Source organism: Erigeron canadensis, chromosome 4, assembly GCF_010389155.1.
Source record: "Erigeron canadensis isolate Cc75 chromosome 4, C_canadensis_v1, whole genome shotgun sequence".
Taxonomy (NCBI): domain Eukaryota; kingdom Viridiplantae; phylum Streptophyta; class Magnoliopsida; order Asterales; family Asteraceae; genus Erigeron; species Erigeron canadensis.
The window spans coordinates 30,467,587-30,494,213 of record NC_057764.1 but is presented as its reverse complement, the minus strand read 5'-3'; the positions used below and the strand labels follow the sequence as shown (position 1 = coordinate 30,494,213).

Sequence of the window (26,627 nt, the reverse complement as noted above, 5' to 3'; positions counted from 1 at the left end):
AAGCATCAAAGGCCTTTCAAAAGTAGTAACGTACGAAGTATATACACATGGTGTTTGTTTCTGGGTAAACATTGGTGGTCATGGTGCAATTGAGTACGATGAAGTACATTACGTACAACTGGGTACAATAAGGTACATTACGTGCAATTGAGTGAAATTAAGGGACATTGATAGTCATGTTTGGCATTATAGAACTTGTTAGATACTTATCAATATCATTATTACTTGTTCTTGTTTACTATGCGTATTCTAAATACCTTGCGTAGTTATGTGAATACATATGTGAGGGTTATTAATGGACATTGATTGATTATGGATTGTTTGAGTATGATTGATTTATTTATGATTAGGATAGTTGTACATACATCGAAGACGATGATACATTTAATGAGTTGCAGATGTGGTGGGAAGGCTGTGGGTGACCCTGTATACAAACATCTAAGATTCCTTAAATGTAAAGTCGTATGAAATGTATGTGCATTGTGCATGGTTGAGTTGATGGACATGATGACATTAAACGGGTACTTATGTACTTGATGACATTAAACGGGTACTTATGTACTTGATGACAATATCGATGACAATAGAGGGACAATGTGTGCATGTGCAATGTACTTGATGACAATTGGATGACATGAGAACAATCTAGGGACATTGATGAACATGTTTGACATTTTAGAACTTGATGGATATTTGTTGATGTCGACATTCCGTGTTCTTGTGCATTATGTGTGTTCTAGCTATGGTATAATTGTGTAATGGATACATGTGGGTCCAGGTTACGCTACGAGCCAACCTATATTGAGTACTTGTGCCTTTTAAGGACTTACTGTAAGTGTGTTCCATGCTCATTATCTTTGTTCATATTGTGAATGGCTTTGGCATTAGATCCTTGTCATTTGCTCCAACGAACTCACCAACCTAGTGTTGACTTTGTTTAGTACACTTTTCAGGTATTCAAGATAATCCAAGATGTGTCGGTTGATTGATGTTGTGCTAGAGTTTGGGCTTGGACTTACATGGATCTAGGATTCATTTGCCCGTATTTTCTTTGCATTATGTATTATGTACTTGTTGTTGATGTTGGATTCACCGAATCCCCTTTATTTCATATAGTTCATGTTCTACGATAATCCCATGCTTACGCTATAACTTTTCAGTGCATTTCGAGCCTAGCTCGGGGTGTTACATTTAAGGCGTTAATATGTGACACCTTAAACAAATTTCGTCTATAAAGAAGTTTTTTAAATGATGAAGGAGGGTATATGCTTCCAATGTTCTTTTATTACGTTAGTTTTCTTTTTATTAGCTTAACATTCTTGACATTTGAATTGAACACTTATTATCTATTTATATCTTCAACTTTGAACTTTTTAGCTTTTATGAGTTACATGTATGAATATCTAAAATTAATAATGTCGTAAGTCTCGTGTACAGTGTTGGACACGGGTCTAAAATCTAGTTATATCAATTAAAGCATTATAGACAATTAGACATCGAAACATCCATAATACGATTCACATATGTAACTCCCTAACGTAAGTTACGCTGGTCTTCAGCGTAAGCTACGCTACTTCAGATTTGCAGTTTTTCCAATTTGACTTGTTTGATATCCGTTTAGTTCCTAATCGTAACCTAGGGCCTGAAATCACTAACAAACATAAACGTACCTCTATTCGTTTATTAACAAGCACAAAACATGTCAATTTCACAAATTAATATCATGTAAATTAGGTGTTTATCAATGGGCTAATACCCTAATATATGCATGGCTTATTAAGAAAAATATGGGTGGTAGGGGCTCTTGTCTCTTGGAGATAAAACCAAGTTTTAATCATTAACAATGATTGATTTAGTAATATGTTGGGTTAATTTAGAAATAGGATATGTTTAATGTAATATTAGCCGTTAAAAAGTAAAACAAAGACATGGCAACCTAACCAATGTTGGTAAACATATTCATGAATCCTAATGAAATACAAAATGATGTTTAATCGTTATCACATGCTAATGTGCTTTCACTAGATCTTATCATTTCATACATTTTATTGAAAACCTCTTTAACAAAACAAGGTTTATTGTATGAAAAGATAGCTATAAAATACTTAAAAAGACATATTGTAAGCAAACTAAAATGCCTACTTTTTCCATATATGATAGATCAAATAGGATCGAATATTGTAATGTTTATATTCTCTCTCTTATGATATATATTATTCTTTTCTTTCAATGACAAATAACTCAAAAAGATTGAATACCCTTGACTTGTTATTACTCCACATATTTGCTCAAATAAATGATCCTTTTAATGAAATAATTTATAAATATTATCATTCGACTCTTAAAATAATATATTACCCGATTTTATATCAATAATCCACACTACTTGATGTCGCTACCACTAGTCATCACTAACCATCCGTCGCCGTCACCATCACTGCTGTCACTTTGCGCTAATTTCTCACTAATTTATATCTATTTATCTAGATTTGTTATAATTATAATTATAACTATTTATAAAACATTTTAGGGTTTTTATTTATGGAATATCTTTAAATTTAGATTTTCAAATGTCCATATTATCCTTTTTACATTTTATATCATATATTATTTATCTCATAAAACAATTACACTACCCTTTTTATATCTTACTTTTACATCAATTACAAGTCATCACCACAACTACAACGTTGTTAACACGACGTTGTGTGAGTATCCCTCTGGTCTTTTATCATCTATATCCATAATTGTTTAAAAAGGTTTTATCTATTCATATCAATCGAATATTATTTATTTTGAAAACATTTCCATTAAAAAATAAAATTGACTTTTAAATGCGTAAACTAAACTTGTAACATTCAATATACACGTCGTTTTCAAGTAAAAGTTATGTTTTGTTTTTCAAAAAGTTCAAATCTTAACAAAACTTGGAAATTGGAGGTGCCCGAATTTTTTTAATTTTGCGCTTTCTATTTTCTGGTCTTTATATAATACGAGTAATGATTTTTCATAGATGTGTTTAACATAAGCTACATTAACGATTAATTAGTACTTTTAAGAAACAAATGTTAAGATAGTACAAATACCTCATCAAATCGCATACGTTGCCACTTTAAATAATCTGGTTAGATAGAAAGGACAATCCACCTCATCAAATCACTTTATAAATAACTTCAATGTATTATCAAAGACTATTTTTTAAAATCAATCTTTTAATACAATAATAATAATAGGGAAATGCTAAATACAGCTTTAAGGGCTGTATTTAACGTACATAAAAAAAACTTGTACCTTTCATATTAAAAGACCGTTCTTTGATTTTCATGATAAATGTACAAATAAGTTATGCAACTTAAAGACAACACAGACTGTATTTAGCCACCCCTATAATAATATAATAATATTTGGTACTAAACTAATTAACTCTATAAATACCCCCCAAATACTCACGAGTGACTAAGTAGATGATTACTTTGTCTTGATCGATCAGTCACAAATAGAATAAAAATTCAAAGACAACAACTGGATTTTGACTCTCTGCTTCAAAATTCCTCCGGTACGCCTATCACTACTATACATAGATATAGATATAGATATATAGATGTTGACCTTTTAAGCTGGATAGGAAGGAAGTGAAGTTGAATTGGATGGAAGAGGGATGGACGATAGCAGCTGACGTGGAAGAAGAGGATGGCGATTACAATCCGACAGACGCGGTGTTGTTCGTAGGGATCTCGCTGGTGCTGGGAATCGCGTCAAGGCATTTGCTTCGAGGAACTCGAGTTCCTTATACAGTTGCTCTCCTTGTTCTTGGCATCGCCATGGGATCATTAGGTTCTCTTTCTTTCCCTGTCTTTATATATATATAGGGGATGACAAGTATGGTGATTATGAGATATTATATGGTAAGTTTCATATCTCACATGAAGTTCTGTGGCTGGAATATAAGTTTTTGATGAACAAAACCTGTAATTAGTTCTTAATATCATTTGATAATAACTATCTAACAATATATAGAAATTCAGATTATAAGAACTAAATTCAAATAGTTAATTTATTACAATAAGGTAACTACAGATTAGGAACTTCAAAATACATACACTAAAGATGACATGGTTGTTCAAGTAACGCGCCACATGCCGATCAAAGGATGTCTAAATGCTCGTTTAGTTTATTGGTAGATAATTCGTTATTAATGCGACACTACATAACAAGGCCATCCAAGTATTGCCTTTTATTTTGGTCCTACCGACTTTTGTTAGAATAAATACTTATTTTTCATTTGTCCCTTTTACTTGTAAAACATTTTTCTGTTCCTATGAGTCATCAAACTTTTTTATTTTGGTCCTAATTAGGTCCTTTAGGAAACTTGAGATTGGATAATTTGTTATGTTTTCACATGTTTTATATTTTGAGTGGTGGTTTTAATGACCCCATCGGACATCTATAAGTCTGTTGACTTATAAGGGACAAAAAAAGTTTGATGACTTATAAGGGAGTGAGGGATGGAAAAAAGTTTGATAATTTAAATGGGACAAATGAAATTTCTAGTGTTTATTCCATTTCATAAACCCATTAGTTATAATGAGCCTAAAATGAAGTTTTCAGAGCAGTGCTCTTAGCCTCTTACAACACGAGGTACATGTAATTACGACTATATGTTTCTAATGTTGTGTTCTTTAATGTTTAAAAAAATCTCTATTCTACAGAATATGGAACAAAACATCGGTTAGGAAAGGTTGGTGATGGAATTCGGATATGTAAGTAAATCAATCCTGTTAGTTAAGATGTACTCCAATTTTTGCACACCCATTTATGGTGATGCTTCACTTGGAAAGTTTCTTTGTGATGTCGTGTCGGCTACTTTGAGTCATATACATGGTTCATGTGCAGGGGCAAATATTAATCCTGATCTTTTACTAGCTGTTTTTCTTCCCGCTCTACTTTTTGAAAGTTCATTTTCAATGGAGGTGCATCAAATCAAGGTTGATTCTATACTTCGTTTGCATGTTAAGTGGGGCTAACTTGATAATGGTCGGGGTATCGCGATTGTCACTCGGTTTCTTAATGTACTGGATGAAACCTTTTTGACAATTTTATCAAGCATTATAAACATATCACCTATTGATAATATGATTTGGCCAGTGGTTTCCAGCAATTTTTCAGTAGTTCTTTCTACGCCAGTATTGCTATAAATGGAGAATTATTATTTTTTCTTATTCAATTTGCACTCTCACGTCATTTTAGAAATGCATGGCGCAAATGCTACTTCTTGCTGGGCCTGGAGTTTTAATATCCACCTTCATCCTTGGCGCTGCTTTAAAGGTTTGCCTGCACACTTTTTCCTGGGTTTTGCTGGCGTCATTTGTTTTCTAATAATATCCTACATACTTAACCGCAGCTCATTTTCCCATATGATTGGAGCTGGAAAACGTCATTGCTCCTTGGAGGACTCTTGAGTGCCACCGATCCTGTTGCTGTGGTGGCTTTACTAAAAGAGCTTGGTGCAAGCAAAAAACTAAGTACTATTATTGAAGGAGAGTCATTAATGAATGACGGGTATCAATTTTCTGGTTCTCTTAGAACTTGTAGTCAAGGATCTAATGTAATAAGAGATTCTATTATATGTTAATATCATAAATTCTAAACCATAACTAGCTGCATTCTGTACATCCAGGACGGCAATCGTTGTTTATACCCTTTTTTTCCGAATGGTAACTGGATCAAGCTATACCTTTGGGTCCATCATCAAATTCTTGGCAACAGTATCTGTTGGAGCGTAAGTGTATCGGTATCAACTTGTAAATATGGAGTCTATAGTTGGTATGATATAATTATTTTTTCGTCCAGTGTAGGAATGGGTATTGCATTTGGTTTGGTGTCTTATTTGTGGCTTGGATTTATATTCAATGATACAGTGATAGAAATTACGTTGACTCTTGCTGTGAGCTACCTTGCTTTCTTCACGGTATTTTACCTACCTCTTGAACTCGCAAAAGTACATTTCAGACAGATATACTTTGCTCTCCTTAAAAAACTAGTTTTGATAGGATTTGTGAAAAGAGGGTGGTTAACTGGTTATAATCCGCCTATATTCAGCAGAAGATATATTAGTTTATTCATCAAATTGTTGAGTTCTCCTTTAAATATAGAGACCATTGATGTAGCTGCAAAGTTGATCTTGTTCTTATGTCCACTAAGTGCTAAGTAGTTGCTTATGCATTATCATTCTTTCTATTTTGTATAAAATATTTGGTTTAAACCACAAGGGTGGTGGCCCAGTGGTAAAGGCTTGGTCTCTAAGGCTGAAGATACCTAGAGATCCCAAGTTTGAAATCTATAAGCAATAAAATTATACCCCCTTGTGGCCATGAAAGTTCACCAGCGTCGACTCCAGGCTACCCACAAAGCGGGTGGTCGCCCTGGGTTTAGTCGGCTCTTAAAGTGGGTGGATACCTAGGTGGCTATAGGTTAACCATAGATAAGAAATTAAAAAAAAATCTGGTCTATAAATGATATTAGATCTACAAATGCAATCGAAGATACCCAGCTGCGATCTTTAAGCGTTGAATTTTGAGCTATAAATGAGGTAGCTTACTTACTATTTGCCATTTACATTTGCACTGTTTCACTTGATGATTGATTAAACAAAAATATTATATAGTATTTGCAGATGACAGTTTTCTATTCCTAAGAATATAATAAAGAAAGGTCAGTGGCTCTTTTCCTGACTGCAGTTGGATATTTAAGTTTTAAAGGAATGGGTTTTAGTTAATGTATTTCACATTCCATCACTTGGTTGTAGTGACTCTTAATGGATGCTAGTATGTGATTGCATATGTGTACCACCACATTACATAAAGTGATTAGTGCTGTGTTGGTAATAGAAATAGTATGGGTTATCCCTAAGCGGTCATGAATTGCGTAACTACCTGGAACAAATTCTAGTACTGGACTATAGTTAATGGTAGCTAGAAAATTGACTTATAAGTTACAACTTGATATTTTTGTAATCTTATTAGCGTAAGTAAGAGGCATGTCTTTAAAGCTGTCAGAAACTGATCAATATTTGCATGAATCTGTTTCAAGTCAACTCCTTTTGAGTGATAATAATTAATAGGCTTGGTGAGTGTTCCTAGAACACTGTTGTTTAATGAGATGATGTTCTTCTATACAGGTTGTATAAGCTAAGTTGTGTTTTTTTGTGATAGTCCCAAGAGGGTGCTGATATTTCTGGAGTATTAACAGTGATGACGTTGGGCATGTAAGTTGAGTTTCTTCAACAATCACCATATGCTGAAAGTACACTAATTTGCATACGCAAATATTTGTGCAGGTTCTATGCTGCTGTTGCTAGAACTGCTTTCAAGGGTGAAGGACAACAAAGCTTGCATCATTTCTGGTATTTCACAACTTTTTGTCTTGTATTGTAATTGGAAAGAACAATTAACAGAAAACACATGGTCTAAAGGTCTAATACCCCAAAAGCACATAGCTATAGTCCCTATATCTTTTGAAAATTGAAATCATGTTAGAAGGTATTAGTAGCCTATAACTTAGGACTTATAAAGGCCTCAAAGTTTTAATCATATTCCAATGTGGAACAAATTATACGAACGCCACTTAAACTTCTGTCGGCCTCATCATGCCTACACACACAAGTTCCATACTTCACGTCCTCACTTAAACTCGCGACATACTCTTCAGGCCTACACGCCCAAGATCCATACCCCTGGAGATGTATGAGTTTCGCACAATTAAACCACCAAGGGTTTTTTGTGTGTTGATGATCTTGTCAAACGGAAGGCAGTAGAAACATATCGAGTTAAGGTTCAAACTCAGGATGTCCTCTCAGGCCTACATACCCAAGATCCTTAGCACTGCTTAGCATCTTTTATTTTAATCTTCTGATATGCATTTCCTTGAGAATACTAGTTATTTTGTAATACTCTTTTTGGCCTTCATCATGTTGAACTGCAGGGAAATGGTAGCATATATCGCTAATACTCTTATCTTCATTTTGAGGTATGCAGTCTTTTAATAGAACCTCATGTACTTCTACTTTTAGATACAATTTAATATGGTGGGGACTGCCATGGTTTTCTCTCTCTGTGTCTGTGGTCTTACTTATACTTGATATATCTTGTAGTGGAGTAGTGATAGCAGAAGGTATACTTGGAGGTGACAGCATTCTAAAACATGAGAGTAAGTTTGTTATCTTTCCCTCTTATATGATCATAAGACCTTTCTACTCGTCAAACAACTGTATAGAAATAGGCTTGCATGTACATTAGCTTTAAGAGGAGCGCAACAATCATTAGTTATAGTGGGCAAAGTTATAATGTAAAATCAGCTCAATAGATTACTATCAATTACACACAAGGAACCTGTGTATATTTGTATCGGAATAAATATACAAAGTTCTAGTAATGTGTCTATATTTTCCATTGTGTTTAAGCATCTGCACATATCTTTATTTGTATTCTCCGTTGGCATGATTATATTTTTTTATATTTGTCACAGAGAGTGCTTGGGGCTACCTCATTCTCCTTTATGTTTTGCTACAACTCTCACGGGCCATAGTGGTTGGATCATTATATCCCTTTTTACGTTATTTTGGTTATGGATTGGATTGGAAAGAAGCTATTATACTTGTGTGGTCTGGTTTAAGAGGTGCGGTGGCATTGTCTCTTTCTTTGTCAGTTAAGGCAAGTTATCCTTCATTTTATTACTTATAAAAGCAATTAGAGGTTGTAAAATGGTTTTTTATTTTATTTAGTATTAATTTTTTGGTACGGTTCCCCGCAGTTTAAAGTCTTAGATGTATAAGTATTTCAAATATAGTAGGAAATATTTCAGTTAATTTAATGAATTTAAACTTTAAAGTACATTTAAGCGAGTCATAACTGTTTGACACATTTGTCGTGTTTCTTTAAACTATTTTTATGTATTTTATCTGTTTGACCATAGCGATATAGCGATAGAACCATAACCGTTATTGAGCCATTCATAGCAAATGACTTTATACTGCCACTTCTTAAAAAAATCTTGAAACCACAAGATAGTGTATTCTTCATCAGTTTTAAGATGTTTTTATTCCTAACACATCATGTCAATTCAATGTCCATAAATTAACATAAAGTTGATGTGATTCAGTAGTTGATCCTCGGTCTCAATTGAGGTTATTCTAGGAAATAACAATGGTATAAGAATTATTATATGAGATCCTGGACGCAGCAGGTCCAGACTGGGTGTTTGGGCCGGAAGAAGTCACTGAATGAACACTGGTAACAAACCAGGATGCTGAGGAACTAGAGAAGGATGATTTAAGATTTCTGATGGAAGATGTTAGTTGGAATGTGCGGAGTTTCACCACTCCGTTAGATCTCTGATAAAAGTGGAGGGTTCTTGAGCATCCTTACAAGCCTATCTAATAGGCCATCATTTCATACATCTAGGGCATGTTGCTCAGGAACAACAGACACCCATTTTCTCTCATAATTAATGTAAAATGAACATGTATTACTTCAAGTTTTAATAATACACTACTGTTACTGCATTACCATTACTTCAGTAGACTTCTAGGACTTGCATGTTCTTGGTAACATCAGAAGCATCTATTGTATGTCTATTAGTCCAAATATGACAAGCGAAATGAAAAATCAAATAGTTAAATAAACATGGTACTATGTGAATTTTTTGCATTACTTGAGTATTTTTTAAGCTAATTTTCCTTGCCCTGCTTAACTTACTATGTATGTTTTTGCATATCTGATCTTTGTTCCTTTTTATACTAACCAGAGCCTCTTATGTTCGTTTCAGCAATCTAGTGACACATCTATGTACATAAGTGGCGAGACAGGAACTTTGGTATTTCCCTCGGCTATATTGTATTTGATGTTGTAATATTTTGTATAAAATGTATGGTACATGTGAGATTAGTTATGCACGGGAAAATTCATGATTTAAAAAAAATCATCATAGCTGATCTAATTGTCTCGCTTGTGCAGTTTGTGTTTTTCACTGGTGGAATTGTGTTTCTAACTCTTATAGTAAATGGATCAACTACCCAGTTTGTTTTACGGATGCTAGATATGGATAAGCTGTCAGCAGCTAAGGTATCCTCTTAATTAATTATTTCGATTTATATTGTCTACAGCAGCACACTTTTGTACTTTCCAGTAAACTACCTGTGGGTTTACACATGCATATGAGCATATCAACTTTATGATTTTTACCACTAATTTCTGTGTTGGTATTACAAAAGTTTGTTTACCCAGTCTAAGTCATATTTAATTATTGTGGTAGAGGCGTATACTGGAGTACACCAAGTATGAAATGATGAGCAAAGCACTGGAGGCATTTAGTGATCTTGTTGATGATGAAGAATTAGGACCTGCTGATTGGCCTACTGTCAAGAAATATATCACATGTTTACATGATGCAGAAGGAGAACGGATCCATCCTCATACTACATCAGATACTGATAACAATGTAGAGCACATGCATCTATCTGATATACGTATACGGTTTTTAAATGGTAACCTGTTTTGTTATTATATATATATATATATATATTTTCAATCAATATGGTAGCTATTCTCTTCATAAAGAATGCATTTGTCGCATGTTAGGTGTGCAAGCTGCTTATTGGGCGATGCTGGAGGAAGGTAGGATCACTCAATTTACAGCAAACATTTTGATGCAATCCGTTGATGGGGCACTTGATTTGGTGTCGTTTGAACCACTATGTGATTGGAATGGGTTGAAATCTAATGTTCATTTCCCTAGTTATTTCAAGTTTCTGCAAACAAGCACGTTCCCCCGAAAACTTGTAACCTACTTCACAGTCGAAAGGTTGGAATCTGGATGTTACATATCGGCTGCTTTTCTTCGAGCCCATAGGATTGCACGTCAGCAACTACATGACTTCATTGGTAATTGTCACTCTTAATTATTTGTAAATTGGAAATGAATATGTTTTTCTTTTCAAATGCTGAAGTTATATGAATCTGATTTCTTTTAAATCAGATACCTAGTTGGTAGGTACACACATATGCTTTCATAAATTCATGCATGGGTGGATATATGTATTGGCAAGAGTCTTAAAGCTTATACATATCTGAGGATAGAGTTAACAAATTCTAAGGAGATCCATCAATTGTATATGTTTTCCGCATATATACTTTAAGAAATGATATGCTGATATGTATATCCAATATTCTCCTAGTCAATATCTATTTTTTATTTAAGGATTTGTTGAAATGTTGAAAAGCTCAAAGGCTCGTGTTATCTGGGATTGAACTAAAACCCCACTTCTCCTTTATCTATACTATTTCATAAAGCATTTTGCCCTTTTTTGAAATCTCAAAAGATGATTTGAACTACCTAAATTACCCTTCTTCTTTATTCACTAAATTAAACATCTCTATCTAATATACCTATAATACCCTTAAATCTCAACCACTCTTTTTTCTCTCTCCTCTTAAATCTCAACCACTCATTTTTTTTTCTCTCTTCTCCATAAATTATTTTATTCCTCTAATTTATTCAAATTCTTTTATCTCAAAACCGTATATTGATAAATTATAATATTTGTATGGGTGTTATTAAAATTTCATGCTCTTTCATTAGAGATGTCATTCGATATACTTTCGACGAATTTTTAAATCCGAGTACGGATCCCGTACGGCTAAGGCATTTGGCTTTCACACTCTATGACTTATCACCTCCAAGGACCTATCACCCCCACCATCTCTCCGCCGCATTGCGCGGGTACTATTGCTCGTTTATTTTCATGGAGGAGCATCATCTTTTTATGTCCGTATACTTGTAGATGGGATCAAACGTTATGATAATCTTTAGAAAATGCCTATGCCCTGTGGTTATGTCACTGTTCTTGTAACAGTAACAGATTTTGAGTTCTTATTTTCCTGTTGTGGAACCATGAGGAGTTTTTTTCTCATCATCTATAATACTCAGCTTAAAGTACTGGCAATAATATTTGCAACTCTTATTCTAGGTGATAGTGAAATTGCTTTGGCAATAATTAGCGAGAGTGAGACAGAAGGAGAGGAAGCAAAAAAGTTTCTGGAAGATGTTCGCACTACTTTTCCACAGGTTAGCTACTAAGGGAGACAAAGATAAAAACATCTTTACATCATGAAAATAATATATTATTTAATGAAATATTTGGGGCATGAGAGACACATGTTATGTTTGATCATAATTAAAACACTTAGATGGTCTCTTAAAGTCTCACATTAATTTTTTTTCAAGAAAGTGGTGCTCACGTCCTAAGAGGACACTTTCACATTGTTTCTTTTCAAGTAAGAATTCTATTTGGCATAGTTGTGACTGTTATTCATGGAAAAATTCTAAATGACAATCTTTTAGGTTTTACGTGTTCTGAAAACAAGGCAAGTAACATATTCGGTGCTCAATCATCTAATTGAATACGTTCAAGATCTTGAGAAATCTGGATTATTAGAGGAGAAGGAATTGGCTCATCTTCATGATGATGTCCAGGTATTCCTCACAAATATGTTAGTCTAGTTTTCAATGGCTTAAGCATCCTAATTTATTGATTTTTCTTGTAATGTAGACTGACTTGAAGAAACTTCTACGAAATCCCCCTTTGGTTAAGATTCCCAAAGCACATGATTTGATTAGTGCTAATCCTTTATTGGGAGCCCTTCCATCAATGGTGCGTGAACAAATTGTGGGTTCCACAAAGGAGACGATGAAACTAGGCGGTGTTCCCCTTTATAGAGAGGGATCCAAGTCTAATGGAATTTGGCTTATTTCTAATGGTGTGGTGAAGGTAATTGATCAAATTACAGTATTAAGTTAAGAGCCCGGGTCCCGGGTGGCATATGTCAGTTATGGTTCACTTAATACATTGTAATTGAGACGAAAAAATGGGCAGGTCAGGCGGGTTAGAGCAAATGGTCAAATAGGTAATTCCTTTTTAGTGTGGGTCGGTTTGGCTCGAGTTGACCTGAGACTTTTTATTCAAATTATATTTTGATTAAAACTACTTTAACTTAATCAAGAATTATTATTTTCGAATAACATGTAGGATGTTTCAAGTAAATATACAATTCTCTTGAGCTTAGGCAAATTTGACCCTATTCCCTTTAATATCAATACTTGCTAGCTACGACCTATTTTGAGAACATAACCTGAATCAACCCATTACTTGTAAATGCCTTAAATGGTTGGGTGTGCCACCTATAGAATATGTTGATCAGTAACATCATGTTTATTTTTCTACAGTGGGAAAGCAAATGGATAAAAAACACGCACTTCTTACATCCAACATTTGCACATGGAAGTACTTTGGGTCTATATGAGGTGCTGACTGGAAAGCCTTACATTTGTGATATTGTTACTGATTCTGTAGTACTAGGTTTTTTCATTGAAGCCGGAAAGATATTGTCCGTGCTGGGAAATGATCATGCAGTTGAAGACTTTTTGTGGCAGGTAATATGAAACTTGTATGCAAAGCTTTTTAATCATTGGTTGTTTGTTGCATAGTGTGTGGCAAAGTCCCTGCATTTCTTATTCCAGTTAAAACCTATTCATGCATATTTTGACAGCCAGTAGTTATGTCCCCGCAACGGTGGCCTAGTGGAGTAGGACATGCAACATAAAAGAAGAGTTTAGGGGTTCAAATCCCGACCTCATGTCCCTTTAACCGTAGTACTCAATTTACCTTCTCTCATGTTGGTCGTGGGACCGGTCGGTGATAGTTGGTCCCTTATCCATCTCTTTGTGCTAAATGATTGTTCCTCTGATATGCGTACATTCATTATATGTGACTTTATCCCTAATATCTAGGATCTTAGTTGTGCTATACTAGAGTTTCTATGTCTCCCAGTTGACCTTTTTATCATATATTCATGATTAGAGGTGGAAAAATGGTCAGGGTAGGTTGGGTTGGATGACTGTCAGAGACAATTTTGCTGTATGCAAAGCTGGCAGGGATGACCCTAAACACTATTTGTCAGATGTATAAGATATGCTTTGAATGAATTTAAAGAAAATTTGATTACAGTAGTAATCTTAATTTAAATTATTATATCAATTCAGCTGGTTGTGTCCATTATGGTATTTGGTAGGTGACATGTCTGGGCTTTCACTGACTAGTTCACGAGGCCCGAATACACCGCTACCTAACTTGAACTGGTTAAAGCTATCTCAAGGGAGGCTTGCATGGCCACACAAGGCTGTCAGTTTTTTTATTCTTGTTTTTCCCCTTTCCAAGGTTTAAATCCTGGACATGCAATTATTAATCTTTGTATCTCAATACGGATAACCATTTCCTGGTTCCCTGTTTTATACTTTAAGAAAAACACCTGGGCAACTTTGACTCATTCGACCTGTTTCCATGTTACCTAAGATAACCATCTGTCTATTTATTTTCTACATATGTGTGAGTTAGAAATAAATTATAACCCCTATCGACCTCTTAGTTAATAAATTGGCCCAAATTGAGCTTTAAGACTGATGCTATTTTAATATTTATATCACAGGAAAGCTCAATTGTACTCTTAAAGCTGTTGCTACCTCAAATATTTGAGAAAATGACCATGCATGATCTAAGGACTCTTGTGGCCGAAAGATCAACTATGAGCACTTATATAACTGGAGAAACTTTTGAGCTATCTCAGAATAAGATTGGTCTATTATTAGAAGGGTTCATCAAATCACAGGGTCATTTAGAACTCATCACTGCACCATCTGCACTATTCCCTTTATATAGTGACCGCAGTTTCCATGTATCGGAAATAACAGGTAAATAATTGAAAGTTCATTTACTGGGAACATGTACTTTTGACACATAAAGGCTTGTACTTTTTAAATATTGACAAAGCATAACTCTAATGTTAATATTGTCTTTTGGTTTGTTGTTCGTGGCAAGGTTCAAGCTTTTCTCATCATGCATCCTCCTACATAGTTGAAACAAGGGCAAGAGTAATCTTTTATGACATTGTTGGTTTCGAAGCCAGTAGAACCCTTCAGAGGAGGACATCTTCATTAATGTCACATGGTGGTGATAACCCTTCAAGATCCCCAGCTAGAGAACATAGTGGTTTAATGAGTTGGCCAGAGCGCCATAGCAAGTCTAGGCAACATCTTGAACATTCTAATGAGATTGATCAGCACGGAAACAACTTTTCTGCCCGAGCCAAGCAACTAAGCTTATATGGCAGCATGGTATGTCCATTTTTTCCTTTCTGCATATTAGTCATCCTTAAAAGATGAAATAAAGCACTCTCAGGGTGTTGCGGCTAATGGGGTGGATTGGGTGACGGCTGGGTTAAGGTTGAAACGAGACGGGCTGAGTTGACCTACAAACACCTTTTTATCGATTTTTTGAATATTTTGTGCACTTGTTAGAATTACAAAAACAATCTAATAGTACTAGTTTATTTAAAAGATTGCATCCATACTAAGTAGACTGTTGGTGACTGTTGACCCAACTGACATGTTACCCTTTTAGTTGAATTTGTTAATTTGCCTGTTTGAGATATAAGATTATTAAATGAACTATAACCTTATCTGCCACATTTGTTCGATGATGAGGTTAAATTAGATATCTTGAACCCGAAGTGTGAGTTTCGGATGAAATCCATAATTATATAGAAGCGCATGAGAGAATTTTGTAATTAACTTCTTTACATAAATCGCTAGTTTTTGTGACCACTAACGGCTGACTACATATGTATATTTAATCAGATATCAAATGAAAGACACAGTCCTCGTGCTTCTCCAAATGGACAAGTGAAGCCACCTAAGAAGTCATCTCACAGCAGGTCTTATCCGAGAGCCCCACCAACAGAGAGCCGGCGTCTCATCTCTGTGAGGTCCGAAGGGTCTACTACAGTGAGAAAAGAAGTTAGTGTGGGAAGTGGAAGTCTTATAGGCCCTCATAAAAACTCAGACGCAAATGATGTTCGTGAAATGGATTACTCGAGTGACGAGTCTGGTGGTGAGGATGAACATATTGTCAGAATCGATTCACCAAGTACACTTTCTTTCCCCCGAGATCCCTAAGCTCCATAGGCCAGAAAACACTCAGTATAGCTATCTTTTGTTTTTCAACATTGGTGTTGATAGGAAATACCACATAAGTAGCTTTTGTATTATTATGAAGGCTTTGGTGAAAACTGTTGTACAATAAACTTCCGAGTGTTGTTGTAACCTGACCGATAGTAATATATTTTTCAAAGTGTTGTTATGTATTGGGTGATTTTACAAATCAAGTATTTCCCCCTGTTGATACGATAGTGCTGTTAAAAATTTGTGATGATGATCAGTTTGTGAAACATATATAGAAAATGCAATATGCGAAGTCATTCCATAAGTCTATACAATTCATATTTACATGTATACAGATCTATTGTTAAGCTGAGACCACATAACGATAAAATGCTTTGTACACACGTATAAACCAGATGGCCGAAGTATTTAACATTTATTTGCGTTTCCTTTCCTTAACATGCCCTCTAGGGATCTTGTTTAGGACTTCGGCATCAAATTTCTTGAATGCCTTTTTCGCGTCTTTGGTCCCTTTGCTTATGAGATGATTGAACTCCCTCTCGTATTGTTCATACAATGCCGGTAATGTTCCAAGGCAAATAGCACCTACACAAAAAAGTGCACATCTGAAAAATAAGATTCATCTTCATTCCATTGGTGCTTTATGTAATAAAATGCTTAAACTACAACTTACAGAAGAACAAGAAGTTCAAAGAACTAAAATAACTTCCAATGACTGAAACCATCCATAAAGCTGCGATCACCTACAAGATAAATGTATATCAATTATATGAAACATTCATAGTTAATAACATTATTAGCTTAAGTATAATACATGTACATATGCTTACCAAGAAAAATTCAATGAAATTTTCCCCACTTGAGATGTCATAGAAACGAACTAAAACCCAGTTTATTTTCCTATACAACCATCTGAACACAGATTCTTGTATCGTGATCTCGTGGATATCGGGAAGATCCCTGGTAGAAAATCATATCAAAACATATGGTTCATAACATTATTCCATTTTCTAGTTTATTTTATACTACGTTTGATTTGGTTGACTCATTTGACATTTTATATACTGGCTACAATTTTTACCTGTTGGTTTATTTGAATTAAACCATAAGCCAAAAATGTCACAATTTACCTATAAATGGGTTGAAATGTCACCATTCAAATTAAGTGTAAGGTTAAAATCATTACCAATTGGCGAATTTGGCCGCTGTATAGGTGATGAAAACCATCAACATGACAAGGATCGATAAATGACACATAAGAGAAACGAAGTTGTACTCCATGACTTCAAAGAGAAACCAAATCATTGTAATCCCTAACAGAACCGCTGCTGACAAGCTTTTGTTCCTCCATAGAAGTAGGTCCGCAACTACAATGTACATCAAATACCATATCAAGCAATTTCAAGACTTGACACTTTAAGAATAAACAAACTTTTCATTATGTTTGATAGGATGTCAACAAACAAATATGTATTTTTTGGCTTTACAAAATCTTGCCAAGAAGAAGCTTTTTGGTCATAATGTACCTTGTCCTCCACCAAATACATAATGTAAAGGTCGTTCACGACCAAAGAACTTGGCACTTAGACTGTTGGGACCATTAGAGTCTTCTAAATCGGAAGAAGAATATATCGGCATGTTTGAAATAATTGAACGATTATATCGTCAATTTGATGTTTTCGTGTGTGTTATCTGGATTTAGAGAAATATGCAGTTTATATAATTAAAATTATGGTTCTAAGCTTTGTAAACAAGAAAAGTTTAGTGTCGGAAGAAAGGGATGACTTTGGTATAACTTTAGAGTTTTGGATCCTACAATCACATGAACAAAGTTAACGATTCAAATTTCATATGTTTCTCTAGTTTTCAAATTTTCATTATCATTTTCATTATATAATCTGACAAACAAAGTATTAATAATAAGTAGTCAATATATTATAACAAACAGACCTATCGATTGATAGTGGCGGATCCAGACATTTCGTCAAGTGGGGCTAAATTTGTTTTTTCATCGAATGAGTCTTTTATTCTTTGTAAGAGTGGATTCTTTTTGCGATTTGAGCCAAAATCTAGTGTAAAATGCATCAATATCCGGTTATCGTGCTATAAGTCGTTGGGGTCGGTCTCCCCCGCCCCTTACACATTGGATCCGCCCATGTCGATTGAATTATTGTTTAATCATAAGTAATCAAAGGGTTTAACCCTCATTATCAATGTGTATTGTACATGGCTACTATTATAACAGGAAAAACAAATATGTTGTTAGAAGTATGTATCCTTCTCCCTTTCTTCTCACAATCTTCCCTCCTGAAAATCACGTGACAATTTGCTGGTAGTATGCTGCTTCTAGCAGTATACTTGTTAACCGCTATTATAACACTACATCTGTTAAACTATTCATTTTCTAATCTTGAAAATATAATGAAACCGTTTGATTTAATTCTTATAATTAACAGGATTATTGTCAACATATATGATCTATAAACATATTTATTAATAACTGATTTATAAACATATTTACTCGTATGATAACTGTATCGTTTGAAAGAAATATGACTATGTATTTATCATTAAAATGATAAAATATCATATATTGATGTAATTATATGAGATATATTAACAGTAAATTCAGTGTTCTAAAGTGAAGCTGTGAACCTAGACACATTCAATGAGAAGTTTGAGTTGGAAGATCTCCTGGTGGGATAATGTTGCCTTTGCATTTGTATTTGGATTTGGGTTTTCTGTCTCTTGTTTTAGAGGCAAACAAACTCCTCATGTTGAACCAAAGACCTTTGTCTCACAATCTCTTTTGATTAAACAGAATAATTAAACATTACACATGATTTTAGACATGTAAATTGTAATTTAGTCATATGTATCATCCATTTTGTTTTTATTTTTGTGACTTTTTAAATAACATTTTTACAGCTTCATTTAAATAAATTTTCTAACAAAATGTTCACATGATCTGCAACATGAATTATAAAACAGAGGAAAATGACGTTAAAATATATCTATATCTATACTTTTATACTACTTTATAATGATTATAGGTAGATGTTGAAAAAAGAGATGTGAAATGACAATAATACCCTTTTTTTATCAACATATTTAAACTCCCAATTAAAATATATTCTCACTTCACTTTCACTTTCTAACAATTTCTCACATATACACTGAACAAACCTCTCTAAAAAATTGCAGCCACAACCACCACAACCAACTGGAGTTCTCCCAATTAACATTACTCATTCAATTTAGGTCTATATTTGAGCATGTCCCCATTTACGACTGGAGTTTTCATAATTAGGTCTATACATTTAATTATGCCACATTATTGTTCTTAGTGAAATATTAACATAAGTTAGTTACATAAAAATGAACATAAGTGAGTTACATAAAAATGACTCTTATGTAGATATGTCTAATAATAATACGATAACTGAGACACAAAAGAATGAAAATTAGTACAAAGATAATGTTTGGAAAAATGATCCGTACTGCAGATTTTACCTAATCTTAGGTACTGTTACATTAAAAAAAGTTACATATTAAACCTTTGAATTTGATAAACATACATAACCCCCCTGAATTTTACATAATCCTCTTTATTTTACCTAAGATAGGTACTGCATGTTTTACCTAACCTTTCCCCATTGTTAGTTTAGATTATATAAAGTACTCGTATATAAGGTGAGTGCAATTCGATGTAAACTTGAATTGTTGTAACTTGACTTTCGTTACAGACTTACAACATAAGAAGCTGCCTTATGTGTAGACTCGTCCTCAAGAAACTAGTCCTAATCAGCACCACAACAGCAAAAAATCATCCAAGGACTAATCTTTCTAAATCAAACCTTATACCAAGTATTAGTCTTGGACCAACCTTTCATTTAATTATACACTTAAAAATAAAAAAAGCCTTTACCAACTCGTTCATGGGGGAACGAGTGACCAAGGATGAGTCAAATGACGAATCCAATCTTATGGTGTTATATGGAGTACGAGTCAAGGACAAGTCTTGGACGAGTGCATAAGGCAGCTTCTAAGGGTTTTTTTTTTTTTTAATAAAAAAACACTTTTAAGCCACAACTCGAATTCTCGTATAATGAGTAAAGACCTCAAGACTTACCTAATTAACATGTAATTATTATCTTATAGAAAAGTTTGACCATAATAAATAATAATTAAAATTATTGATTTCCTATAAGATAACAATTACATGTAAAAGTAATCATTTAAAATGAATAAAGTTTTCTTTATTCATGACAAAAATGTTTATAAGTTTTTAACACAACTATACGTTATTTAGTCATCGTGTTAACATGACTATTTTTATAAATTTCTTTATTCATCTCAAAATATCTACTCCATATAAAAGTTTGGAACGGAAAAACAAGACAAAAATATTTATAAATCTATATGCCCTATTAAAAATTATATGGGGTGTTGAAAAGTTTACATGTTTGGGACATGCAATTTTACCCTTTTATCTTTTCTCTTAAAACAAAACTAAATATCCTCATTCTCTCACCAAAACAACACACAAAATATTCTTTTTTTCTATATACTAAAACAATACAAAACCCATTTATTTTCGTGAATAACCACCGTCATCGTTCATTATCAGCCACCGTCATCCATAATATCCGTCGCAACGCGGGGTGGGTACCGTTTATATTTATGTCTGTCTATTTACAGATAAAATAGTCTTGAATATTCGTGTATGTATATAAATAAACATATCAGTATCAAATACAGCTGATGATTATAAGATTTTAAATGATTGACAGAATTGATTTTAAATTAATAGCTGTCAACCCAAACATAACCGCGTTGATTTTTCCTATTTTTGATGTTCTTTTTGTTGTTTGTTTTTTTCTCTTTCAGTACATTTGTTTGCTCCATTACAGTTGTTTTCAGATCTGCATATTGTTTTCTTGTTGCTCATTAGCATTTTGCTGTTTTATGCTCAAGATTCTTCAACTCCAAATTAGCTATTTAGTTCAATATTTCTCACTTATTTCTTTCATTTTAAGTTTCTTGCATGTGGGTATGAACTAATAATGATTTTTGTTGATTAAAGTTTGAATCTTTTTGTGTTTCATGTTAAATGGAGCTAAAAATGTGCTTCTTAGTTGATCAAGAAACTGAATCTTGAATTAGGATTACTTTTTATTGTGTTTTTGTGTATTAAAAAAGTCTAACTTTTTTGTGTGTTGGTTCATCTATTAGCTCAGAATGTGCATTTTATTTTATCAAAAAAGCACATCTTGAAGTTGATTGATTTATTTATTTGTTAATTTATTTTGGTAATTTGAAATTTTAAAGAAGGTTTTTTGGGTAAGTATGGGATCAAGGGTAGAAAGGCATATATCAAATAATCATGATCTTGTGCCATTAGCTGCATTGATGAGTAGAGAATTAAGAAGTGAAAAGATGGAGAAGCCATCTGTGAGATATGGATGTGCTGCTCAATCGCGAAAAGGCGAAGATTATTTCTTGATGAAAACAGATTGCCAGAGAATTCATGGGAATCCTTCTTCCAGTTTTTCAGTTTTTGGGGTATGCTGTTTTTCTTAGTTTTCCAGTAATTAGAGTATGCTATATGTTACTAGTTTAGAATTTGATATTAGCTATGATATTGTTATTATTTCTATAGTGGAAAAAAATAATGATTCGAATGTATTAGGCGTAGATTGTGATATTAAATTGATGTTTTGGTACCTTAGATCATATTTCTAGCATTCAAGCCTATGGTTATTAATTTCGATAATTAAATTGGATGGTTTTAAAGGGTATTTGAATGCTTAAAGACTCGAAAAGGTTAAAGCTTTAATCTTTGTCTCACTTAAACTTTCAGATTTTTGATGGTCATAATGGTGATGCTGCAGCGATATATTCACGAGATAATCTTTTAAATCATGTATTGGATGCAATACCTCGTGGTCTTAAACGTGATGAGTGGCTTCAGGCTTTACCTAGAGCACTGGTGGCTGGTTTTGTGAAGACCGATAAGCAGTTCCAAAGCAAAGGCATGATAGTTTCGCACCTTATCCCCCGCCCTGCTCTTCTTAGTACTTAAGCTTCTCGTGTAAAGACCAATCTTTCTTTTGACCTTTTTACCAGGTTTAATGTCGGGAACCACTGCTACATTTGTGATTGTTGATAGATGGACCGTGACAGTTGCTTCAGTTGGAGACTCGCGTTGCATTCTTGATACTCCAGATGGAGTTGTATCAGTTTTGACCGTTGACCATAGGCTTGAAGAAAACACGGAGGAGTAAGTAGAATCTTTCTTTTTGGTATCCCAGGATGTACTTCTTGATTTGAAATGTGGGTTTGATTTCAAAGTGTTATTTTAGAAGGGAACGTGTAACGGCCAGTGGAGGGGAAGTGGGGAGGCTTAATGTTATCGGTGGCCCTGAGGTTCGACATTTATAAAGTTAATATAAATGGTTAGTGTTGCGGATAACATAGATTCATTTTGTGACGGATTTTGGTGAAACTGTGACAGATTGGACCTCTTCGTTGCTGGCCTGGAGGATTGTGTCTTTCTAGATCTATTGGTGATATGGATGTTGGAGAGTTTATCGTTCCAATACCATATGTGAAGCAAGTGAAGGTAACTAATGAGTTTCTGTCAGAATTATGTATTTTTGGTAGTAAATAGTCGTCAGTTTAGAACTAAGTGATATTATCTTCTGGCTTACAAAGCTTTCAGATCGTGGTGGAAGGCTTATAATTGCCTCTGATGGCATTTGGGATGCATTGTCCTCTGAACATGCTGCTGAATCTTGCCGTCGTCTGCCTTCTGAACTTGCTGCTAGGCAGGTAGTGAAGGTAAATTTCAATTTATAGTATTTGGTAGTATATTGTAGTAATTCTGGTATATAAAACTATTGTTAATAGGTAAAAGTTCTATTGTAAATTAGGTTTTCAGTCGAAGATTTTTATTTTTACCGACAGTTAGAGTAAAGTTTCTTGTATGAACTTCTGAAAGACTTGGCATATTCATCCGTTTGTCAGTTTACGATTAATGTCTACAATACTTGACATTTTGTACAGTTAACAAGTAGTTAACATCCTATCAATATCTGTAATGCCCTTAGGAGTTCATATTTGTAAGTTCTCATCGCTTAAAAAGTGTTTTCAGAAGCACCGCTCCGCTAGCTTAATAACGAGTGTGTTATACCTAATATATGTTAAATTGCACCTTGTATCTAACACTTAAATTTGGATTTAAAAAATGTAATCAGCTAATATATCCTCTCAAACACCTTAAAAGGAATTTCCAACCAAATTAATGTTGGAAATTTTATGTAATAACATAGAATATCCAAGTTAATAGATATCTTAAAAGGAGTTGAAAGAGTAATTAACTAATGTGAGTTTGTCCCACATTGGTAGAAGAATAAACATTAAGTGTGTTTATAAGGAAGAGTGTTGGAGGAATTATAATTCCTTATAAGGGGCTACACCCCAAGTGGGATAGAAGGGTGGGAAGCACCCGACGCGCCCGCGCCCGGAGGCGTGGGCGATGAGGCGTTTTAGTGGCGCACTTAGCACGCTCGCATCGCCGCGAGCCGCTATTGAGCCGTCATTATTTTTGGCTAGTTCGGTGTGGCTCGGTTATGGCTTACATGGCTCAATTATGGCTCAGTGTGATGGCTCAGTATGGCTCAAGTGTTAGTTGTTGTGGCTTAAGTGGGATCCTTTGTTCCTGGTTTAACACCTGGAACAACACTTGCATTAGTTCAGCAAGTGACACCTGTTTTAAGGTGTTGTTAACCTTCTAAGGTTAACAAGTGTTTCCCACTTAACAAAATATGAGATATATATGTTTTGTAACTGATCAGAATGATAATAACAAGAATACTAACACTTTCTCCATCCTGGATCATCAACTAAACTCTTTCTCTTTCACTTCACTTCAAGAAGTTCTTGAAGGTAAATTCTGGGTTGTGGTTAACTCCGGCAGTACATACTGCTTTGGCTGTTGTACCTTGGGAAACTGTCGGGTTCACTTGGGTGGCCCGAAATCAGTTTTAAGGGACCTTGGTTTAACCATATCCTCAGCCCGTTTTTGCCTTTCTTTCTGTTTCTGTTTTGTTCTTTATTTTGCTTTCTTGTAATGTTTAGTAGTACTTACTTTACTTGTAATTTTGTTGTTGTAATTCGAATGTATCTTCAATAAAATTGTTGTTTTCTTGAATGGTGATCCAACAATTAATAGCATGGGTTTTTATGCAGTAAATATAGTAAACTAGGTCGCATTGACTTTATTAAATAATATGCTAGCGATTCTGTTTAGTCCCATAAATTCCTCATGAAATCGTAAGATTTTCCACATTCAAACACATTCATTATCATCGTTATAAATAATTCAATGGTTTGGATTTTAGCTTAAAGAGATGTCTTACATTTCCGCATGAAAGTTTTTTGAATATGTGATGCTTACACAATCACCAACTCATAATGCTTTCGGATTGATGAAATATTGAAAACACATTTCTGATGGATGATTTATTCAGGAAGCATTAAGAACAAGGGGGCTAAAAGATGATACAACCTGCGTAGTGGTTGATATAGTTCGGCCAGATAACTCATTGCCGCCACCTTCTCCTCCTCAGAAAACCCATAGCAAGCTCAGATCCTTGTTGTATAAAGCCAAGTTCCGTGGTTCCGCTAATAAACTGTCTAAGAAACTGTCGGCTGTAGGCATCGTAGAGGAGCTCTTTGAAGAAGGCTCTGCAATGCTTGCAGAAAGGTTCGTCTTGTCTTACTCTTCACTTTGATTTCACATTAATTTGAAACCTTCATGTGGGATACTCTTTTATAAGGTTTTTTTTTTTTTTTGAGAATTGCATTATGAAATATACTATTCTTTGTTGTCTGAAGTCTCAATAATCAGTTAGTGTTTAGATATACAGATTCTGCTTTCGATTATCTGATTATCTAGGTTTCAAATTTTCAGTTTCATCTAGCTGCAACAAATTTATGCACTAATTCTTTAACTTACTTCGAAAGACTTGTCATTTAGTAAAACGTCTCTTCCTTTTTTCAATATAATGTGCGTTTTGGTCAGTTTATCTATTGGTGATTGCTTTGTCTTTCAAGTATCTTGAACGCAAGTAAATTTTACACAATAACTGCTATACTGAAATTTGTGGTGATTTTTCTTTGGTTTCCAAACATAGACTGGGAAATGATGAAACGGCTGGCTCATCAACATCCGGACTTTTCACATGTGCCGTGTGTCAAGTTGACCTAGCTGCAAGCGAAGGTGTACCAGTTCATGCCGGGTCCATTTTCTCAACGGGCTCAAAACCATGGCAAGGTCCTTTCCTATGTGTTGCTTGCCGTGATAAAAAAGATGCTATGGAAGGAAAACGGCCTAGTGGAATCAAAGTAATTTAATCCATAAAGTCATTCTTAAACCCAGAAATTCTTTGGTTTTTTCATTGATCCCAAATTTAATAGGTTGTTACAAGTGCAAAAAATCACTAATAATGAGTTTTATCAAATGATGGGACGACCACCACTAATTCCATGAAATTTTATTGTACTAACGTTAAACATCATGTGTAATATATTACAGGTTCATTCGACTAATTTTGGATTCTGTATCGATTTTTAATTTTTATTTTCGAGAGTTTTGTTCCTTACTGAGCTCATGGCATAACTTTAGAACTTTTATTTCTGCAATGCTGTATCCCTTATATTGAAACTACATTGCTTTGTATACTTACACTCAATACGTTTAATATAAATTGCTTTTAGATCATACTGTCCATCTGTTTATTTCATGTAACAAATGGATTAGGGTTGTGCTCGGTGAATGGTGTTACATATGACGTGACTAAACACGTGTGGTGATAGCCTAATGATCACTTGGAGGATTGTGTCGGTTCTGAATTGAACTTGTATCAAACCAAATGCAAATGTTAGTATCATGTTGCACCATTCAAATTGGTCCGTATCTTCGATTTAATAAAATGGTCCAAGTAAATTGGTTTGAGATGCGTCAATATTAGCCGTTGAGGGACAAAGTCCTTGCAATTGCCCTTGTTGGGGCCACCATCGTGTCTCATACTCGTTGCAATGAAAACGAGTTTCGAAGTACAGAAATAAATTGTGGAAAATAATCTAGTTATAGTATTTATACAAGACAAATGACAATTGTATAGGGTATACAACTTATCATTGCCTTAGAAAATATAGATATGAGTATAAGAGTATTCATGGAAAATATTGATAAGAAAAGCTTTTTATTTTTATTTTAATTTTTACTAAAGAGTGGTGATTTAAATTTTACGACAATATATGAAGCACTTATTAATTTGAATCATTTAAATGGGTAAATGCAATATCACCACTACAGTAAATAACCATGCTTGAACAATATTTTCTCTCTTTATATGTTTCAAATTGATTAGTGACTTCTTGGTAGCTACAAATTTTTTTTTTTAACGTCAAATTTGAGCTTAGCGGATGCCTTTTTATATACCCAAACTCTAATTTCAGAAAGAAAACTCATGTCTTCATTCCTGAGAGTA

At 34.2% G+C, this 26,627-nt stretch overlaps 3 protein-coding genes across 7 annotated transcripts; 2 read left to right on the top strand and 1 right to left on the bottom strand.

Annotated features, from left to right (window-relative positions):
* Positions 1–3,471: 3,471 nt before the first annotated feature.
* On the top strand, positions 3,472–16,267 carry LOC122594984 (sodium/hydrogen exchanger 8-like). 3 transcript variants are annotated; one of them, XM_043767265.1, is made up of 24 exons: positions 3,472–3,556; positions 3,626–3,834; positions 4,710–4,760; positions 4,894–4,985; positions 5,248–5,325; positions 5,402–5,559; positions 5,678–5,779; positions 5,851–5,968; positions 7,212–7,264; positions 7,337–7,402; positions 7,981–8,025; positions 8,150–8,205; positions 8,524–8,708; positions 9,823–9,870; positions 10,011–10,118; positions 10,309–10,540; positions 10,635–10,937; positions 12,023–12,120; positions 12,397–12,528; positions 12,605–12,823; positions 13,279–13,485; positions 14,538–14,799; positions 14,927–15,222; positions 15,745–16,267. In XM_043767265.1, the coding sequence occupies exons 2-24, from the start codon at positions 3,648–3,650 to the stop codon at positions 16,060–16,062; spliced, it is 3,414 nt and encodes a 1,137-aa protein (XP_043623200.1). In that variant the 5' UTR covers positions 3,472–3,556; positions 3,626–3,647; the 3' UTR covers positions 16,063–16,267. The 3 variants fall into 3 exon arrangements, with proteins under 3 accessions (XP_043623200.1, XP_043623201.1, XP_043623199.1); XM_043767266.1 differs by having other exon boundaries at positions 3,494–3,556; positions 3,630–3,834; XM_043767264.1 differs by having other exon boundaries at positions 3,547–3,834.
* A 71-nt stretch (positions 16,268–16,338) lies between these two features.
* LOC122594985 (reticulon-like protein B9) lies at positions 16,339–17,770 on the bottom strand. Its single transcript, XM_043767267.1, has 5 exons — positions 17,595–17,770; positions 17,255–17,435; positions 16,899–17,028; positions 16,742–16,811; positions 16,339–16,653 (listed from the first exon to the last, which is right to left on the bottom strand). Exons 1-5 carry the CDS (start codon positions 17,704–17,706, stop codon positions 16,484–16,486), a joined length of 663 nt encoding a protein of 220 aa, XP_043623202.1. The 5' UTR covers positions 17,707–17,770; the 3' UTR covers positions 16,339–16,483.
* A 3,421-nt stretch (positions 17,771–21,191) lies between these two features.
* On the top strand, positions 21,192–25,736 carry LOC122595624 (probable protein phosphatase 2C 15). Of its 3 annotated transcripts, none has more exons than XM_043768029.1 (8): positions 21,192–21,633; positions 21,932–22,103; positions 22,198–22,351; positions 22,434–22,497; positions 22,586–22,693; positions 22,786–22,902; positions 24,603–24,838; positions 25,269–25,736. In XM_043768029.1, the coding sequence occupies exons 1-8, from the start codon at positions 21,418–21,420 to the stop codon at positions 25,486–25,488; spliced, it is 1,287 nt and encodes a 428-aa protein (XP_043623964.1). In that variant the 5' UTR covers positions 21,192–21,417; the 3' UTR covers positions 25,489–25,736. The 3 variants fall into 3 exon arrangements, with proteins under 3 accessions (XP_043623964.1, XP_043623963.1, XP_043623965.1); XM_043768028.1 differs by having other exon boundaries at positions 21,193–21,633; positions 22,786–22,911; XM_043768030.1 differs by having other exon boundaries at positions 21,449–21,633; positions 21,963–22,103; positions 22,786–22,911.
* The last annotated feature ends 891 nt before the right edge of the window (positions 25,737–26,627 follow it).

Excerpts from the sequence above, each read along its gene's own strand:
- LOC122594984 (XM_043767265.1), top strand. The coding sequence starts at position 3,648 with ATGGAAGAGGGATGGACGATAGCAGCTGACGTGGAAGAAGAGGATGGC. Across the intron at positions 8,206-8,523 it reads CAGCATTCTAAAACATGAGA|AGAGTGCTTGGGGCTACCTC; the intron begins GTAAGTTTGTTA and ends TATTTGTCACAG. Across the intron at positions 14,800-14,926 it reads CCATGTATCGGAAATAACAG|GTTCAAGCTTTTCTCATCAT; the intron begins GTAAATAATTGA and ends GTTCGTGGCAAG.
- LOC122594985 (XM_043767267.1), bottom strand. The coding sequence starts at position 17,706 with ATGCCGATATATTCTTCTTCCGATTTAGAAGACTCTAATGGTCCCAAC. Across the intron at positions 17,436-17,594 it reads TGTATTTGGTGGAGGACAAG|TTGCGGACCTACTTCTATGG; the intron begins GTACATTATGAC and ends TGTACATTGTAG. Across the intron at positions 16,654-16,741 it reads TTTGAACTTCTTGTTCTTCT|GTGCTATTTGCCTTGGAACA; the intron begins GTAAGTTGTAGT and ends TTTTTTGTGTAG.
- LOC122595624 (XM_043768028.1), top strand. The coding sequence starts at position 21,418 with ATGGGATCAAGGGTAGAAAGGCATATATCAAATAATCATGATCTTGTG. Across the intron at positions 22,104-22,197 it reads TAAGCAGTTCCAAAGCAAAG|GTTTAATGTCGGGAACCACT; the intron begins GCATGATAGTTT and ends CCTTTTTACCAG. Across the intron at positions 22,352-22,433 it reads CTTGAAGAAAACACGGAGGA|AAGGGAACGTGTAACGGCCA; the intron begins GTAAGTAGAATC and ends GTGTTATTTTAG.